The sequence below is a fragment of the Primulina tabacum genome, chromosome 10 (assembly GCF_025594145.1).
Source record: "Primulina tabacum isolate GXHZ01 chromosome 10, ASM2559414v2, whole genome shotgun sequence".
NCBI classification, from domain to species: Eukaryota; Viridiplantae; Streptophyta; class Magnoliopsida; order Lamiales; family Gesneriaceae; genus Primulina; species Primulina tabacum.
In genome coordinates, this window is record NC_134559.1 from 7,215,571 (window position 1) to 7,236,354 (window position 20,784).

A 20,784-nucleotide genomic window follows, 5' to 3' on the forward strand; every position below is an offset into this window, starting at 1 on the left:
AGAGTCATTAAAAGTCTATTGACATTTTGAATACCTATAGACTTTTGTAGAGTTTTTAAAAGTCAAGTTTGAATACCACATGACTTTTTAAATTCTACAAAAGTTTACATTGAATACCACTAAACTTTTATGGAGTATATAAAAGTCTAGTTTGAATACCTCTAGACTTTTAAACTCCATAAAAATCATTAAAAGTCTATAACCAATACACCCCTTGGTATGTTTTGACAATCCAAATATATTGAAATTCTTGTTGTTTAATCGCGATAATTAAGGTAATTTGTCAGGCGCGTGTTGGCAGATGTTTGTCATTTACAAGGCCTTGGATTCACGCGTCCCCCACATGAATTCCTGTTGGCCCCTCTCAGTTATAACGACTCACAGAAGATATGAGAGCTTCTAAAATAACTTAACGAAAGCAATGCCACGTCAAACCTCTCTTGTTTGGGAGAATCGAAACACATCACGATTGACTTGAGTTATAACAACCCGGTTCGCTGTGTGGAACTCGTAAATATTAACGTACTTCAGATCAAATAACAACCAACGAACTTTTAAAGAATAAATGATTTCTAACTGAGTATGAGAATATGTTGATTAATGAGATAGAATAGCTATATTCTAGGTCTTTCCGTTTATGTTCTTCATGGGTGAAGACAGCCTCTTCTTATCGAAAACAAGGGTCCGAAGAAGAGTTCTCTGAAATAACTATGTTGTATGAAAAATGCTACTCTAGATATATGATATATAAGCCCTTGGGGATACCCGTACCCCCACACGCATTCATGTAGGCCCCTATTTGTATGTATGGAGGATCCAAAGGCCTAAACTCTGCGGAGTGTAACACTCGAGTGGCGCATAGTCAGAGCCCATGTTTACTTATTTCGACATGGCTCAGCATGTTATCGGCGACGGAACAACACACAATGACATTTTAACTTTAAAGTACGTGGCTACTAGGATCTGATATAATGTCAACCACATACAATTACCTAGTAGAAATATAAAAAATAAGGCAAAAATTTGTTGTTTATATCTTCTTCACAGCACAGGCTGGCATCGATTTCTCTTCTCTGAAGTATACTTGACAAGATAAATGCAGAGACGAGACTTGTCAAGAAACTGAAGGAGGGTGACCATACCTTCTTTCATTAAGGTAATTGAATACTTGTCTCAAATTCCCTCTCGATGGCCGGGCATTGACAGCAAATTTAGAGATAAATACTAATCGTCTTCGGAGCTCAAACTTGGAGATATGGGAATTATTGAAGGATTTACCGTCATCGAAGTTTCCTGTTGAAAAAGCTCAAGAACTAACGGCGTGGAAGGCATAAACAAAATGATCGTCATAAATGAAACCAGCCACTCAGTTACTATAACATTTTGTGATAATGATTCATTCTTAGAACTAGGATTCTCTTCTGGATAGCATCAAAGAAAGTTCTAGCATCATGTCCAATTTTTCAATGAGCATAAACTCAAACCATAAAGAAAATATCTCACACACCCCGACGACATAGAACTCAAGACAAGGTTTCAAGTTTTACCTGCTTCATCATATAATAAAGTCAACATTGCCAAACAGATGCAGATGCTTATATCTTCTCCTGTGAAGAAAGAAACCAACAAAATGATATTTAATAACAGGCAGAAAGAATATGAATACAATGATCCATTTGATTTCATTTGCTTTGAGAAGCAAGAAACTACAGGATATGCAAAAGCATTCAAAATTTAAGCCACATGAGCAAAGAAAAAGTCCAGTCTTTGACAATAAAAGGGAAAAAAAGAGAGCATTCAGTATCAGCAGAATGGGGAAGGCATAGAAGATATCACACAAGAAGCGATGAGTTAGATCGAAGAAAACCATCACTTGTGTTTCTCTTACCGAGATGTCATTGGTGGGACAACAATGTAGCTGATAATTTCAAAATTATAGAATTCTTACCATTTTGGCAGCAAACTAAAAGCTTTCTCCCCTCGCGCAACTGTGTCTGGGAAAAATTCAGCGCAGAAGGGAGATGTCTTAACAAAGAGAAACGATCATGTTTGGAGTCCTGTTCACAATTAGAACATAAGTTTGAGCAATCTTGACAAAGAAGGAATTTGGAATCCCATTCACTTCTAAAAACAGAAGCGAAAGAAACAAATAAAATGAATCATAAATGTAGAAAATTTTGATGAAATAGAATCAACCGACAGACATACCAAAATGGGCAAGTGCAAATGAAATCCAGAGTTCTTCGGAGAGACATTAGACTCTTTATCACAGTTCAAGATGCAATTATCAGGAGCCACCTCCATGGCTGAAAAATTGGAAATTTAGTGCACTTGTTTTCTAGTCCAAGATGCAAATAAAGATGCACCGATGAAATAGAAAATAACTGGAGTAAAATTTCAAGTAACATAATTACATAACTTTCATATGATACTGACCCCATCAGTGACTTCACAAAATTATGCTTTGAAAAGTTAATAACTAGGAGAACTACTAAACAAAAGAGATGTACCAAGTTGAGTTCTGCCAACTGCTATATTGGTTGGTCCCAACCAAAATAAAGAAACCTCTCCAAACAATTGTTCATTCTCAATTACGGTTTTAGTATCCAAGTATAATGGCCTTTCTGGGGCAAACTTGCTCTCTGTCACCAGCTTTGAAAGCCTGGCTGACACCTGAGGAGCATTTCCCCCCCTCTGTGCACGACGAACTCTGTCCTTTTCAACAATATCCGCAATCTTTTGATTACATGAGGCTGGATCTGATCTTATTACATCATGGGCATGTTTCCAGAAAAGATCAGGGCGTAGACCTCTAGACCAACTTTCCTCGTCGTCTCCCGCCCCGGCAATATAATTCCAACTAAACTCTGAAGAAGTATGATGTTGATAATTGCCATTTGAGGATGACGCTGAGACAAGCATTATTGGTGTAAAACCCCATGAATCATAATCTGGGACTTCATTCACCCATATTACAGTCTTCTGTGAAATCCATAATGGTCTTAGAGGCTTTTTAAGTGATGATGCAACAGAAGCAATATCAGCTCCACTAGCCTCCAATTCCTTGGTCCACACTTCCAATCGGTTTTCAATCATTAGTTTCTCAGTTTGTGAAACCCAAAGAGGAAGATGCAAGGAACAATCCCAATATGTCGAGTCTTGTCCTAAACCATTTAAGTCCTGTTGAAGTGCATTTATGTCAATTATGATGCATGTAAATATCATTACATAAATCTATCAACAAGCAATTATATATCCACTTGACAGTTCGATTACCTAAAACCTTTTCAACTATGGACAAATTTTGAAAATTGAATGTGAAAATAATGTTAATGGATAATTCCAGTTTAAATAAAGTTCTCAAAGCTTCAAATTATTTTCCTGGATAATAGGATACATCCCGAAATATTTATTAATTACAAAAAATGAAGCTAGCATTCAAGATCAATCCTATTCGAGCAGTCCACAAGATGATATATTAGAGAAGCCTTGCGAAAATACGCGACCATTGTGAAGTAAATGCTACAAGGTGACCTCTGTCATTTAGCATCTTAAGCTTAGCCTTGAAAACACAATGTGATAACAAACTATGAGTATTCCCTATTAGAGCAGAATCAAATTTCTTACTGGCTATTTATTATCAGCACCTGTTCACAGCATACAATCATCAATTAACATATATCTGAACAAATAATATAGGCACACTTCTTCAAGTGTGAATATCGAAGGCACTCAATCCAGGAAATGAAATTTCTTTCACTTACATTCTCAGAAACATGAAGACCACCCAATGCCATGCGATAATTGAGAATTGCACGATTTAAGACACAAGTCCATATAGGTATAGTCTTGGACATGCTGTCAGGAAATCTCTTCCCTTTTCGCGTTGAATCAACGATCATGCATCCTCCCCTCTGTCCTACCACCAGAAATCAATTGAACAAGTCATTGTCCGTTCCATATCAGCATAGATGACTGCGCAGCTTGCCACATAAAATGCATATACACCACACAAGAGTGATGAGAGTGAATCCACATCAATTTGTGGCACGGTGCAAGTTTCGGTTTCTTTCTTGTTATCTAGCATGTTTTTATAATTTCATTTTCACCCGTTACAATATAACCGACACACACCTCATTTTATCACACATTTTCTTGCTATTTGCGACAACATTGTCAGATCAACATGGATACAGGAGATGGAATAATCAAGATTTCCAAAACAAGACCAATAAAATTTTATAAAACCAATGTCTGACAAATGAAGAATCTCCAATACATGCTCAAAAGGAAGTCAGTGGTTCCCAAGAAAAGAAGATACCAGCAACAAGGGCGACGTGAAGGTTGAGGCGGGAGGTGTTGAAGGACAAGTTGTTGGTGTGGCCGTCGGTGGATTTGAAGTAGCAATTGGAGTCGAACTTTGGAGAGTACCAAAGGCCGCATCGGAGGTTGGCCAGAAGCGGCAGCTGCGGCCACAGCTGCGAGATTTCTCCGACGAAGATGGAGTCCTCGTAAATGGATCGGAGAGCGTTGTAGAGAGAATTATCCCTGCGTTTGATGGCTCTCGCCACCTTGTATATGCTGTTGCTCAATCTCTCTTGCGTGGATTCCATTGCAGGGCAAAGAGTGTCGGAAGTGAGAAGGTAGATGCGGCCGTACCGTACTTCGGACAAATTCTGTGTTAAACGTTTCCAAGGTACATAATTTATTTTTTCCAAAATTCATTTTTAATAATAATTACTTAACAAAGAACAAAAATCAATCAAATTTAAAAAATTTACATTAAAATCTTCGTTAGAAATCTTAACTTTCTCAAAATTGTACACATATGATGACGACGACTCAATCGATCGAATCGAACAAATATGTTGAGAAATTCAAAAATCAATATATTCGACTTTTGTTGGTGTTAAAAGCGTGATGGATCAATAAATATAAAATTTAATGTAAAACTTGATTATTAATATATAAAACCTCGGAGTTTTCGGAGAACTTTAGTATTATCTGATTACTTATTTTTTGTTTGTCGTCATTCTCTTCGTTATTTTTGAAAAAAAAAATTTTATCAGATCGTCTTGCAAGTAAATTTTATAAAATAATCTTCTAATCAACCCGAATCATGAATAAAATATTATTGATTACGTCAAAACATTATTTTTCATTGTAGATATAAATCGGGTCAACTCATCTAACAGATATAGATCCGTGCGACCGTCTCACAAAAATCATACTATTTCTTAACGAGTTACATAAATCTCTACTTAATAGACTTAACAGTAGGTCTCTTGTGAGACGGTCTAACGAATCTTTATATGTGAGACGGATCAACCCAACTGATATTCACAATAAAAAGTAATACTCAGAATAAAAAATAATAATTTTTCGTGGATGACTCAAATAAGAGATATGTCTCATAAAATACGACCCGTGAGACCGTCTCATACAAATTTTGTCTAGATCGAATGACCTATTCCTACTAGGAATCAATAATACTAGAATTCTATTTATTATGACTGAATAATCCTAATTATAACTAGTATTTCTGTGCCATGCATGTTTGTATAACTCGTTTTATTAAAATGAAAGAAAAAAAAATCGTGCGAGAGGCCCTTATAGCATGATTTTACTATACCAATTAATTTTTACGAAAATACATCTATCAACTTAGAAAAATAATATCCTTCTTCAAATTTTCTCCTCAGCTCAATGGGTTAGTTCATTTCATAAAATGAGTTTCATGATCATATACAAATATTTCATTTATATCCATAAAAAATATAACTCAAAATTTATGGGATAATCATAGGCAGATCCATCCTGTGAAACAAGTAGTTTATACCAATTAAGATTTTATAAGATAAATAGTCCGCGATCACACTTAAAAATCACAAAATTCTATTTACGTGAAAGTCCCTCCATTTGCTACTTATTTTTTTAAAAACCGCAAATTTCAAACTCGATGTATTATTTTTGTACTCGAAATTCTTATAAAGTTATCAAATTTTTTTAGGATTATCAAGATTATATAAGGTGGTGTGAGATAATTAAATTTTTATGTACAAAATACTCAAAGATTTCAAATTTAAGAAGATAATATGTCTATATTTCGATTTTGAGATATATAAATACAAGATATAGGTTAAGAGATAATGAATATATACTTATATAATTGGATAATGATAATGAGATAAATAATAGATGATAATCTATCCTAAATTTAAAATTTAATTCAAAAGTTAAAACGAGTAGATAATATATGATCTGGATAATAACCACCTCTCTATAAATAGGATAAGCTCTCATTCGAAATATACACCTCATTTACCCATCAATTTTTTCGCTATCATATTTTCGAAATTCCTCTCCAAAATTCTGCACAAGTCATCAAAGTTTTGTCCAAGTTCAGAAAATTATTTCTCTCACTCAATTGCTCGGAATCCGACTTCATCGTTCAGAATATGCTTCCATATGTTTCAAATAACTTATCCAAAATTCGGCCATATCCAATTGTTAGTTTTTCGTATTTATCATTCGTAAAAAAAACAGCTCAGATTTTAGGTGGAAACAGTATACCTACGATTTTTCGTTCATAAGTAGGTTAAAAGGACTTCCAAACCCGATATCCACCGTTCACAACTTATTTTACATACTTTTAAACGTAATGTAAAAGTTTAAGTCCGATCCAACGGTTCAATAAGGCACAAAGAATTTTTCAAGACGGCTGATTTTCCGGGCGATGTGCTGCTGCGTTTTCGATGTGTCGGTTGCATGATTCTTCTATGATTTTTGAATTCTTCACGTTTCTTCCAGGTCTAAGGTAAGTTGACTTGTTTTAAAAGTATAGTTTTGTTTATGAATTATGTTGTTTTTCGAAAATTCGGTCGAATGCAAATTCTTTTTCTACTCTATTCTCGATACGATTATCCTATAGTTGTATGTTGGTACTGTGAGGATTTGACTAGATATGAATGAGAATTCCAATATGCATAATATGTTTATGCCCCTTACACGGTGGGATTGTAACCGTTATACGGTCTCGTCCCCTTAGAGAATTAAAAATTAGGGACTGATATCAGTAAACCATAGAAAGTAGAAGAATCTCATATGCATGTGGTGTGAGTCATGTTATGCATGATATGCATTTCGAATTTTATGCATTTTGTTATGTTGTGCTCGAACGGTCCCCACTTGCTGAGTGACAACCATATCACCCACCTCTTACTCCACCCTCCCAGATAAGTCAAAAAAGAAATAGAGAGAGAAGAATCAGACATCAGTTTTAGGGCTGATAGTGGACGCATGAAGAAGTTTAATTAAGTTTATGTTCTTTTGAGTTTTTAATTCAAGTGGTAAACGCTTCCGCATATTTTTATCGTTTTTAAAGTTACGATTGTAAAAACGATTCATTTTATGGTATTTATTAAATAAAATGATTTTGGTTTGTACTGTATTACGAGTCTTGTTGTTTATCAATTATGTCATTATTGAATAATGCGGATGTCGACTAACCCTGGTCTCGAGGCGTGACAATTTTATTTTCTTTCTTGAACTTTAATACTTGTTGGTAGATGTCTAGTCTTCATTTCGACTCTATATTTTACATTGTTCTATTCTAAATATCAGTGTTTTAAAAGGCTAGATTAAGCATGAAACACAAGTAGATCAACACAACGATTTGGTCAAAAGCGTGAAAAAACATATCAAGCAGTGGTATGTCGTATTGAACGGGCTTAATGCACAGTAAAAACACGAGGTTTTTTGTCTCAATACGTTGATCAATGTGCTAGGGTGGGCATGAATTAATGACCAGAACGATGTCATATATATGTTCATTTTAATATCAAAATATTGTTTCGAAAGCAACCGATTCTATAAATATCTTGTTTGCTAATGTAAATGCTAACGAGCTTCATTTTCATTTAAATGATCCAACACACACACAAGACTTAATTCTGAAATATATGATAATCCATAATTTTATGGCTTTCTCTTGATCAGTTCTGAGGGTACCGCCGCCAAGGCAGGGTTGATGGCCTTCCGAATTTTGAATACATTCCAAGCAGTTCCTGCACAATGTCCCGCAGTTGCAAGTGCATCCTCTGTTGCCTCACCAGCACTCTCTCCAAACCTGCATGCATGTTCATCATGGATAGTTTATGTATAAAAATTGCGTAGGATTCACGCCCAACCTAGGGACGGATATGCAAAACCGAGAGGTGATTGAAACATGTCGAGCCAGGTGAGAGGGGTTAATTAGAATATCGCGCTGCCGAGTCCGGCCTCAGCCTCAGCAGCCTTATCTCCGTTAAAATCACGTTGGTTCGATCGCGTGTAAAAATAAAAATCACCCCACCTCAGGATGTAATAAAAAAAAGTATTGTAATATTAATTTCAAGAATTTACAACTTCGTCGAAGTTTCTCCCACAATCCAACATACATGAAATGAAGGCTGCGAGACAAAATTACCCATAAAGTTTATTATGCTAATATTAATGGTATTTAGAGTCACCTTTCAGTCACCATCCTTGTAACTGCACCAGAGGTGGCGGCCATGGCCTGCTTTTCTGCTGCTTCTGCTGCATCGATTATCTTATCTGCCATTTGATATAATAATGCACAAACCATTTCATTTCTTCCCAAAAACGTACGTACTTGTAATATTGCACTTTTACAGAAAAGGAAGTAAATTAAATTTTTAAAAAAGAAGAGATTTACTCATAGATATCAACTTACTGACAGCATCGAGTGAAGCTAAGAGAACTTCTCCAGGAACCATGGATAATAAATTTTTTCCAGGTCCGGATCGAACAACGGGCACAATCACAGAGCCACTGGCAACCCCAACAGCATCAAGCATTGTTTTGCTTAATTTTTCAGTCATTTTGGATAGCTTTCTCACCCTTTCGTGTAAGGCAAAAATTTAATGGAAGGAGTGATTTACAGAGAGATTATATACAAATACACAATGTATAGATGTTCTATTTATCGCAGTGATGAAGTAGTACCGTTTCAGGCTTTGGTTGACAGCACTACTCTTTTTCTTGGCAACATTGCTATTGCTTTTGCGAATTTCATTTGATGGTAGCCGTTTTTTATCCTCCACTGCACGAATTAAAATTGTCTCCCCTCCCATTTGCACCTATTATTAATACATGCACATGTGTATCATAATTTAAAATATTGGAAAAACGTCTAAATTGGTTCGCAAATTTGCTTATTTTGGGCCTTGGTTATGTAGATATATACTCTAAGTTTGGTTTTGTTGCAGTAATTTGGTTTTTTTTTTTATTTTGTTTTTGGTTTGGAGTATTAACGTGGGAGCGATTGATTTTAGCATGCTATCTTTAATTTTCAACTATTTTAGTTCAATTACTAATGTAATACTAGAAAATGCTATGAATTACATAAAAAAATTCTGACATGCAGTGACAAAAAATTGATGTCCGATGTCACGTTAACAATTTACACCAGAATAAATAAAAATAAAAAATTATTAGACTAAAGCAAACTTTAAAAATTTAGTTGGCCAAACAAAAAATTGTAAAAAAATAAACTATTTTCCCAAATTAATGTATAAGTTTTGTGTACAAATCTACTAAAACGCATTCTTACCTGATTGCTGTAAGCATTGCTACATTTGAAGATTCCTTTAACAATCTGACCAGTCCCTCCAGCAATGGCCCTAGCCAGTACACTATTATACTCATCTACCGCTGGTGCAAACTCTTTCCAGTTGACAACTTCCTTCCGGCTAGAAGATGAAGCAGCACTTGTAAAGAGTGAATTTTCTTTAAGAAATGCATCCAGCAAGCTCAAATCACCGTGTTGCTTCTGCGAAAACGTTACCCCGTAACTCAAAGCCTTGTCATCTTTCATCGGCAAAGAGAAGAGATAATGCAAGGCATCAAGCTTCACCACAGGCTCGTCTTTTGTAAGAGGCCATTGAAGTTCATCGCCAACTTTTATAGTCGTGGCAAGAGATATATTCGAGTCCGATACTCGGAAAACCTCGAAATCTCCGTTGGCGAGTTCCAATGCATCTTCTTCGTCCATAAGATGGACTTTGCAATCTTTTATTTTCAGCAAAACTTCATGCATCACGATTCTGTTTTCTGGGATTAATACTTGCGTTTGTTCAGTTTGTGATGGGGTTTTTGCTGAAGTTTTTGATCTCTTGAGCTTGAAACAGTTCATGTTCTTGAATTACAATTGAAAAAGAACATATGAAGAGAATGCTGATAAGTTTGTGAAGATGAAAATTAAAGAAAGAGTTAATGGAGAAAGATATGCTGTGATTGATTCCATAATTTCCGACTTTATTCTGTTCTTGTTGAAGAAGTTGATGCCAATATGTTGCTTTCGGCGGTGTTAATTGATAAGGAATAAGAGAGCATCGGATTAAAAAACGTTTTAATATTTATTTATTAGGGAAAATTACATTTTTTTCCCTGTGCGTCTCTCTTCATGGTTTTGTTCCGTCAAATTTTAGTCCAAATATTTTTTTTTTCCGATTTTAGTAACAGATAAATAAATTCCTTATTACATAAAATACATGAATTAATAATTAATAATTTATTACTTTTAATTATTTAATAATGTTTTCAATTCCAACTTTGACTAGAAGGATAAACTGTAAGTTTAGTACATGAACAAAATAATTCATTTTCTGAAAGACTTGTACGACTTCCGATATCATTTTCTAAAATGATGTTGCAAGGCCCCATCTTTTAATTATCTAAAAATTGAAAGTGGGTTTTAAAATGGAATTCAGGGTCTTGATTAGAGGTAGAGATGTAAATAAACCAAATCGTTTGCGAGCTATTCGAAGCTCGGTTCGATAAAAAGCTCGTTTGAGTTCGTTTGTTAATCATATCAAGCCAAGCTCAAGCTCGATTTTGAGCTCGAAAATTTAATCAAACCTAGCTCAAGCCTAAAGATATTCGGCTCGTGAGCTCGTAAACATGTTTGATAATAGGTTCGCGAGCTCGAGCTCGAGCTCGAGCGGCTCGTTTAATTAGGTGGCTCGTAAGCTTGAGCTTGACTCATTTGTTGAGTTGACAAATAAAAATATTACCAGTAATGTCAATGAAAGGAATTGAACACAAGACAAATAAAAATATTAGTACTAATGTTATTATGAACTTTGCAGGATACTTGACTAGTTGTTATTGGAGATAATTTTGTAATTCCTGATTTTAATGGATTCTTTGACAGTCATCCCTACTTTCTCACTAGACTTAGTTGAAGTATTAAAGGGGTGAAATTATTTCATTGTTATTTATATGTGATATAAGTGTATGATGAATATTCTAGATGTATTATTTTGGAATGTTCAATAATATATTGATTTATGTTTTTTTTAGCTCTTATTTGTGTCGTTTTGGTTATTTATGAATGAATTTACATTTTTTGTCTGATTTAAAATTAGTTTATAGATATATTTAATTTTTAACAAGCTCGAATCAAGCTCAAACTCGAGCTCAATTCTACGCTTTACGAGCTCGAAAACGAGACGAGCTCAAGCCAGGCTTGTTAAACATCCTAAACGAGCTATTAATGAATCAAACTCGAGCCTGGCTTGATTAACATGCTAAACGAGCTTTTAACGAGCCGAGCTCGAGCTTTTTCTCGAGCTTAGGTAATTTCAAGACAAACCAAGCTCGAGTCCTGATAATAAAAGCTCGAATCAAGCTCGAGCCCTCAAACAATCTTAAACAAGCCAAGCTCAAGCCTGATACTGTTTGGTTTGGTTTGGTTTGGATCATTTACATCCCTAACTGTAGAGGTGGTCGGTACATATACTTTCCTTCCTGATCTATTTGATTGTTTTGAAGGATTTATTTAGTATTGGTGATCACTGGCCTATGAATTACAAGATGATGAATTTTTTTTATATACAAAACAAATCATCAAGACAATAAACACCAACCGCGACATGTGTCTGGAGATCCAAGACATCAATGAACACCAATAAACTTCAACAACATGTGCGACTTTTTCATCCGCTATTTTTGCAACAATGTCTGAGGTCCTGTGATTTTTTAAGTCTGTCAATTTTTTAACAAGTCGAGACCCATCATACAGTCCTTTAGCTAGCTGTAAGGTTAGATGACAAAATTAAGACTTCTCAAAGCCTGTCAATTTTTTAACAAGTCGAGGCCCATCATACAGTCCTCTAGCTAGCTGTAAGGTTAGACGACAAAAATAAGAATTCTCAGTAGTTTAAATTCTCAACTATAAGTCGAGTTGCTTCACTAAATTTCGATTTGGACTATTTCAATATGATGAGTTCAAGTAGAAGTTAAATTCTTTATACCAAAAAATACCTTATATTTTTAAAAAATTTAATTTTATTCTTTAAAAATATTATATATTTTTTAATTTTTATATATTATTTCGGTATTTCGGTATATTTCAAAAATTTCAAATTATATATCCTTACCGCAACGAAAATTTCGGTACAACGAAAATTTCGATAAAGTCAGTATTTTTTGTATGTACCCAACGATTCTAGTACATAGAATGTGTGAGTGGGGATGGGAACCAGATTACAGAATATGTTATCTGGAGTTGGCTCATTTATGGCATATTTACACTTTTCCATATTAAGAAATAAATACTAAATGCTCAAATTTAAATTTGTTTGTCAGAATTAAATGAGTGGGAATTGGTAACTGGTCGAAAAGTATTTGGAGAAGAGCCAGAGATGGTCATGCTATGCCAACTTAGCATTCACTAAAAATCTTACCCAATTTGATATATTATATCCAAAATAAGAATGTGCAAAATTAATTATTTCTAACGTTTATCAAGTAATTAATATTTCTTAAAATGTTATTTTTCAAAAACAATCTTTTATACCAATTATGAACATTTTTCATTGTACTACAAAAGCGTCTATTTTTAATTCTCTAATTTTTTACTTTGTTGTAGCTAATTAATGTAATATACATGATTATTTATTTTTTTAATATCTAAAATTAGGAAATTTTCATTTTTGGTTCGGTGTGATTGTTTCTTCGAAGGTGTAGATGTGACATCGCACACGTCAGCGTCATTAAAAAAAAAGACTACAATTTCATATATATATATAACTTAGACTGAAATTTGACAACTTGATCAAAAATACAATTTTTTGTACAAATAATATAAGAAACCAACCAATGAATGCATCATCCTCGCGTAATAAAATGTATGATAGTAATACATTCGTTCAAACCATGTGCAAAAATGCTTCCACCAGCATGGAATCCTGTAATTCCATGCGTGTGGATTTTTTACCAGATCAGATCTTTCCTTAAATACTCCAAACTCATATCTTTAGATCTATATGTACCAAGATTTGATAAATTTAATATTTTCTATGTTTAATGTTTATTTTTTTCAAACTATTTTACGAGTTAGAGCCCCTCGAAGAAAACGACTTCACTTTTTTTAACATGACATTGACGGCTACTTTCACTATGAGTTTTGTACCCGTCTTAGGCATATCGTCTTAGGAATATCTGGATGAAATTGTGGGTAAACAAAGGTGTAATATTGAGTGTTGAGGCCATACCTCATTGAATAAAAACAAACAGCGATAATGTTTTGAAGCATATAAAATGAAGGCAAAGCAGCTGGATTTGAACTGCAACTCCATCTCGTACTTCACGTGACCATATTTTTCTATCTATCTATGTTTTCTTTTTCTTTTTCTAGATTTTCTTTTAATTAGTTGGAAAAATCCCCAAAATATAGGAATGCAATAATTAACGAACAAACTATCTTATTTGAGTTGTTATACGATTTAAAATATGAGTAGATTTCTTGTGAGATGGTCTCACGAATCTTTATTTGTGAGACGGGTTAACCCTAGGATATTCACAATAAAAGTAATACTCTTAGGCATAGTTTGGTACATATGATAGGATAAACATGTGATATATAATATAAGGATAAGTTAATGATAAATAAGATGTAGGATATTATATTTAATGTTTGGTATGATTTTAACAAGAGTGATTAAATTTATATATTATATTGTAATAACAAAATTAACATTATCATAATAAATTCTATAATTTCAAAGTTGTTGCTCGAGTTCATATTTTTTTATTTGTTTATGCGCCGATAGTGTTTGCATGATTTATTTATTTTTACATAATTTTATATATTATATAATATGATAATTGAGCCCTTGATTTTGTGAGTCAAGTCAGATATCAATTTTTAAGGTTAATCAAGTGATACTAATAATTTTATTGATATTTATAAAAATTATTTATATAATTATCTCGAATTCATTTATATAATTATCATATTATATAATATATAAAAATAAATAAAATATTTATTTGATTTTAATTTCTACCTACTAGCATATATTTATAAAAATCATTTATAAATTGAGGGCAATTAAGTCATTTGTAGTGTATTTTATCATTAAATTAAAAGAAACATTTTATCCTTCTAAAAAATTATTTATCAAGGGCCCATGATATTATCATGAGCTTTTTAAAAAGGTACCAAACATGGGATAAGGATGATTATTTATCAATCTCTCCATTTTCTCATGTACCAAACTATGCCTTAATATAAAAAGTAATATTTTTTCTTGGATGACCCAAAAAAGAGATTCGTCTCACAAAATACGACTCTTGAGATCGACTCACACAATTTTTTGCCTTAAAATATTTGAGTTGAATCGATACAACCAACTATAAATTTTTATAAAACAAGAAACACTCGCCCTACATATTGTATGCAACATTAAATATCATAGTTTTGTATAACACAATAATATAATTAAATTTCATTTTTTTACCGATAATAATATTTGGTAAAAATATGATATATTTAAATTTGTATATAAAAAAAGTATGGAAAAGTCATAAAAACATATGTAGCAGTTTATTTATCCTAACACTATAGCTTCTCGTCGTTATTTTAGGGAAATAATATATAATAAAAAAATATGGATATTTTAGAATTGCTCCCATTTATTTATTTTATATTATTATTGATTTCAGATAACTTTTTCTATGGATATGAAATGTCTCCTAGAAGGAATCTGTGACCAAGTTGACAGCATAAAAAAGAGACAGGGGGAAAAAAATAATGGATTGCCCACATATTACTGTTGTTTGATGAGATGGTCGGAATTCCCCGCTAACTAATGATAATAATACTCAAAATCAGTGTTTTTCTCGCAATTTGGATTGAAAGTCAACCTAAAACAATTATTCAAATGCTCCGATTTTATAATAATATCTTGCACATAATGTCGCTAATAATGTAGAATGGATCCCATACATACCTTTCAGTTGGGAGTTTAGGATTTAATTTTTATTATTTATCTCCAAAGAATAGATTATCTATAAATTTTTTTGTATCTATAATAATTTTTAGGTCGTGAAGACAAATTCTTGAACGGTGCTGAACCACTGAAATTATACAATTGTGGAAATGATCCAACTTAGTGATAAAATATATATATTTGATGCAAACAATCAGTTAACAAAAAACAATTAGATATGCAAACAAGTAGGGTAAAATGTGTAAGGTAAAGATAGATATTTATGGATGTTCGGAGATGAATACTCTTACGTCATTTCCTTTCTTGCACTTAAGAATAATTTCACAAAAAGACTTTGGTTTTATAATACTTTGTAACAAGCATTATGATAAAATACTTGAGCGGCCTGACTTGATCTAGCGTTCAGAAAAATATGTAAATACAAAGGATAAACAGCTGTATAATGAAATAGTTCGATGATGTTGTTTGTCAATCACCAAAACTTAAGAAAATTATAGATATATTCAACAACTTTGAGAATCAAACCAAAAATGATATTAAAAACAACACAATTAAAAGCCATAAATTGAAAAGAGAGTGATTACAATGCATTTTATTTAGTAAATAGTAACGAAATTTATATGAAAACGAGACTAAATAGTCTGATCAAATTATAACTTGTAATAATCGACAAAATGTACTTATATCATCTGTTTTTCTTAATCTTTCCATCAATCCTAGTATAAATCAAGATTAATAAGCCATTAATGACTGTCTAACGTACCCACATAAAATATGTAGTTAATCCACCCGTTTTAATTATTATTATTATTATTATTATTATTATTATTATTATTATTATTATTATTATTCAAACATACTTTTCTTTGACTGTAAAACTATCCAAGTCGATTGGGACTTAGGTTTAATCAAATAGTATTTTATTATGTGCGTATGATAATATAAAAATGATAATAAATATAAATGATAATGCAAATTAAATCTCGTATAATTTTCTATATACTGAACAATAGGAGTAATTTTGATTAATATTCGAAACTACAAAAATCTTGTTATTTCATATTTTTATATAAATTCATTTGACATCTTTTATCATTATTACATTTTTTTATTATATGTAATATTAAAATGATTTCATCGTTTGGTCTTTAGCTAAATTATAAAATATGAAATATTATATATGAAAACCGTGTGAACCATATAAATACATCATGTTTAAATCCCTAATTTAAGAAATAAATCGAGAAAATAGTAAAATATTTTTTTTCGTTTAAAACGAAAAGAAAATTAATGTAATCGAATCCGTAAGCAACAAGTCTATTTGTGTTACATTTTCCAAATCAAAGGAAGAAAACTTATATGAGACGGTCTCACGGGTCGTATTTTGTGAGACAGATATCTTATTTGGGTTATCCATGAAAAAATATTACTTTTTATGCTAATAGTGTTACTTTTTTTGTGAATATCGGTAGCGTTGACTCGTCTCACAGATAAAGATTCGTGAGACCGTCTCACAAGATACCTACTCATTTCCAAAATGACCAAACTAATCGTCTGGCTATTTTTTAAAAATAATTTCAATGCAAATAAAAACAATTTTATTCTCTTGTGGCAATATTAAATTAATATAAATCATGTAATAAATGAAATTAATTCTATATGATATATATATATATATATATCGATTACAAAATTAAATAAAAAAGAGAAAATAATAAAATATGTGAATATAGCCAACAATAGGATGTAAAAAAGGAAAATCAAATAAAATTATAATTTTTGTTTTTCTCATCCCTATTAATACTATACATACTCTAAAATAGAGATAGATATATAGATAGAGATATACACGTACATTTGGGTGGCAACAGCGTCGAGAGAATTAAGAGAAAGATTCTTCACAAAAATATGTGCAATCCCAACACTAATCCCACAGTCTGCATCTGCATAGAGAATGGGCATGATTATCACAGGCAGCAGCAGCAGCCCCACCTGTTTCTTGATCTGATATCAGTCTCCGCCACCTTCAAACCCCAAGAAACCACCAAGAAGCCTCCACCGGAGGTGAGCAATCTTCCGACCCCATCTGAATTTGTTGAGGAGACAAGAGCGCTTTTCAGATTAGCATTTCCCATAGCCCTGACAGCCCTAATTCTGTACTCGAGATCGATGCTTTCTATGCTGTTTTTAGGCCATCTGGGTGACCTAGAGCTGGCTTCGGGTTCATTGGCCATGGCTTTTGCTAATATAAGTGGCTATTCGGTTCTTTCTGGGCTAGCATTAGGGATGGAGCCTCTTTGCTCGCAAGCCTTCGGAGCTCAGCGACCCAAGCTTCTTTCTTTGACGCTGCAGAGGTCTGTGATTTTTCTTCTTGTTTGCTCGGTGCCAATCTCCTTTCTTTGGTTGAATTTCTCTAATGTTTTTCTGCATTTACACCAAGACCCGAGTATCACCTCATTGGCCCAGACTTATCTTCTCTTTTCGATCCCTGATCTTGTCACGAATTCCTTTCTTCACCCCATAAGGATTTACCTTCGGGCTCAAGGTATCACCCATCCTTTGACTTTGGCTTCCTTTGTTGGAACGGCTTTCCATTTGCCCATAAGTTATTTGTTTGTTTCTCGACTCAAACTCGGCGCTGCTGGCGTGGCGGCTGCTTCCGCCGCGTCTAACGTCATGGTGCTGCTAGCCTTGGTTCTGCACATCTGGGCTCGGGGGCTACACGTCCCAACGTGGTCCAACCCCAGCCTGAAGTGCTTCACCGGCTGGGCGCCGCTCATTCGGCTGGCGGCGCCGAGCTGTGTCTCCGTGTGCCTTGAATGGTGGTGGTATGAGATCATGATAGTGTTGTGTGGGTTGCTCGTGGACCCCAAGGCCACCATGGCATCCATGGGTGTCTTGATTCAGACAACCTCGTTGCTTTATGTGTTCCCTTCTTCCCTCGGGTTCGCCGTCTCAACTCGGATCGGGAACGACCTGGGGGCGAAACGTTCACAGAAGGCAAGAATATCAGCCGTCGTCTCCATTTTTCTCGCAGGCCTGATGGGATTATCCGCGATGACATTCGCTACCTCTGTGCGTAGCTTCTGGGCCCGAATGTTCACGAGCGATGAACACATCCTACGGCTGACATCGGTGGCACTGCCGATCCTAGGGCTGTGCGAGCTCGGTAACTGCCCGCAGACTGTTGGATGTGGGGTTTTACGAGGGACAGCGCGGCCTTCTATCGCCGCTAACGTGAACCTTGGTGCATTCTACTTGGTGGGGATGCCTGTCGCTGTTGGGCTCGGGTTCGTGCTCGGGGTTGGGTTCTGTGGGCTTTGGATTGGGCTTCTGTCTGCCCAAATATGTTGCGCCGGGCTGATGCTGTACGAGGTGGGGATCACGAACTGGGGCTTCCAGGCAACTAGGGCTCAGATGCTGACGTGTGGTGAATCATCGTTGCCTCGTGAATGTGAGGAGAATGACAGAGAGCCCTTGATTTGTGTAAAAGTGACGTCACACGATGAGGACCTTTCGACAAAAGTGACTCCCTCCCCCATTGTGTGATTTCATTTTTTTCTTTTTTCTTTTTTTGGATTGTAGACAGTATCCGTTTTGTGTATTAATGAGATTTTTATTTTTATTTTTGTGGGCATTTGTAGTTATTATTAATTGGGTTAAAGAAATTTATGTAATGTAAAGATATAAGATGGAAGGAGAGAGTGGTTAATGAGAAATTTTTGTCCATAATCTTTCTCAAAACTATGTTTTTTTTTTTTTTTTTTTTTTTTGAAATAAAAACTATGTTTTCTTATGCTCATATTAGATTATTACTACTCCAATATACAATCTGTTTAACGTGGATGTGACACTTACCTAATCGATATACAATTCTGATATGTTTCATCACGTCTAACATATGAGCATCACCTGAGCAATAATCACAAAAATGAATAAAGTTAATGAACAACATATCAAAATTGTGATTTTGTACAAATTTTATATGTTGACAAAAACTTATGTGAGACGGTCTCACGGGTCGTATTTTGTGATACAGATATCTTATTTGGGTCATCCATAAAAAATATTACTTTTTATGCTAAGATTATTATTTTTTATTGTGAATAATAAATATCAGTATGGTTGACCCGTATCACGAATAAAGATTCGTGAAATCATCTCATAAGAGACATACTCTTGTATGTATATATGTAGGCTAAGAATATATTTATTCCTTCCAAGTTATACTCTCCCATCCAATATTGCATACACACATAGCTAGTGACATACACATCCATCTCGTTTCCTCCAAAATCAAACATTTATCAACACAATTCCATTATATTTCTATGAACTAAAAATTTCATTTTCATGTCCATTAAAATCAGATATAATAATTCCATAGAAAATACACAGAATCAATTAATTAGATTTTTTTATTTGAATGGCCTTGTCTCTCGACATGCGGCAGCCTTTTGGGTCACTGTCAACAATAATAAGTTTGAAATGCGAAGTGACGACAAAGGTCACTCTCCAAAAAATGAATTATATGATTGTGATGTAGTTTGAGGCTAAGTGAATTTATGCTAAAAAAAAAATGTAATCTAATCCAATATTCATCTTATTTGAAACTAACCAAACCAATTGTGAAGCAGTGTGGTTGTCTCCATGATAAAATGGTCCAACTCCAGTTGTTCATTTTGTCATGGCCACAAACCAAACCTTTCCTGGCTCATGGCTCAAGTAAGTACAAGTTATAGCCACGAAAACGAATTGCTTCGAAATTATGCGTAAAATGTTAAAAACGATATTTTTTCGCTAATATTTTCGATTTTAAGAAAGTGCAAATTTTTTTTTTTTAAATGCAGTTTGTTAGTAGTGTAAGTTCATTTCAGAAAATTTGGATGGGGTGAGATATTTAGATGTATTATTGGATAGATATATATATATTTGGATGGGCTGATTTCTGATTATTTCTGTGAACTTCAATTTGTGGGGCAAAAAAAGCCAATGAGGAAATTAAATGTAACCAATATGTTACACCATATGGTGAGTGAGACAGGAAATGAGAGGTGAAATTATATTTCAAAAACTATATGTTCGTTAATATATATTTTTTAAAAATTATACTATTATTTTTATCAGCACCATCGTCATATAACAAAGGACAAAACAAAGGAAAATTGATTATTCTAGTCTATTTCAAAGTCATAATTTTAAAAATGACCTTCTTTTTTACATAATTTGCATTATGTCTTGTATAATTTAAAAATCCTAAATTACCCTTTTTCTATGACCACACATGTTCCATTTTCATGATTCATTTATTTAATTATCTATTATTTTTTTAAGAATTGATTTAACGTTTGTTCTGTTTTATTTAATTTATAATATATTAATTTTTTAATACTACTTACTTATATCAATAAACATTTTTAATAAAATTATTAATTGTTAGTTTGAATTAATGTATACGAAACCACCAAAATTTTAATATTTTAAT

General features: G+C 33.5%; 3 protein-coding genes across 4 annotated transcripts; 1 reads left to right on the forward strand and 2 right to left on the reverse strand.

Annotated features, from left to right (window-relative positions):
* Window positions 1–653: 653 nt before the first annotated feature.
* Window positions 654–4,708, reverse strand: LOC142505822 (uncharacterized protein C3F10.06c). 2 transcript variants are annotated; one of them, XM_075618938.1, is made up of 7 exons: window positions 4,322–4,708; window positions 3,765–3,919; window positions 2,511–3,180; window positions 2,209–2,306; window positions 1,949–2,057; window positions 1,548–1,607; window positions 654–1,293 (listed from the first exon to the last, which is right to left on the reverse strand). In XM_075618938.1, exons 1-7 carry the CDS (start codon window positions 4,611–4,613, stop codon window positions 1,115–1,117), a joined length of 1,563 nt encoding a protein of 520 aa, XP_075475053.1. In that variant the 5' UTR covers window positions 4,614–4,708; the 3' UTR covers window positions 654–1,114. The 2 variants fall into 2 exon arrangements, with proteins under 2 accessions (XP_075475053.1, XP_075475052.1); XM_075618937.1 differs by having other exon boundaries at window positions 3,765–3,914; window positions 4,322–4,548.
* Window positions 4,709–7,815: 3,107 nt separating this feature from the next.
* On the reverse strand, window positions 7,816–10,300 carry LOC142506187 (senescence/dehydration-associated protein At4g35985, chloroplastic-like). Its single transcript, XM_075619366.1, has 5 exons — window positions 9,614–10,300; window positions 9,007–9,140; window positions 8,735–8,901; window positions 8,511–8,595; window positions 7,816–8,128 (listed from the first exon to the last, which is right to left on the reverse strand). Exons 1-5 carry the CDS (start codon window positions 10,193–10,195, stop codon window positions 7,978–7,980), a joined length of 1,119 nt encoding a protein of 372 aa, XP_075475481.1. The 5' UTR covers window positions 10,196–10,300; the 3' UTR covers window positions 7,816–7,977.
* A 6,877-nt stretch (window positions 10,301–17,177) lies between these two features.
* LOC142505728 (protein DETOXIFICATION 51-like) lies at window positions 17,178–18,957 on the forward strand. Its single transcript, XM_075618832.1, has one exon. It carries the CDS (start codon window positions 17,208–17,210, stop codon window positions 18,846–18,848), a length of 1,641 nt encoding a protein of 546 aa, XP_075474947.1. The 5' UTR covers window positions 17,178–17,207; the 3' UTR covers window positions 18,849–18,957.
* The last annotated feature ends 1,827 nt before the right edge of the window (window positions 18,958–20,784 follow it).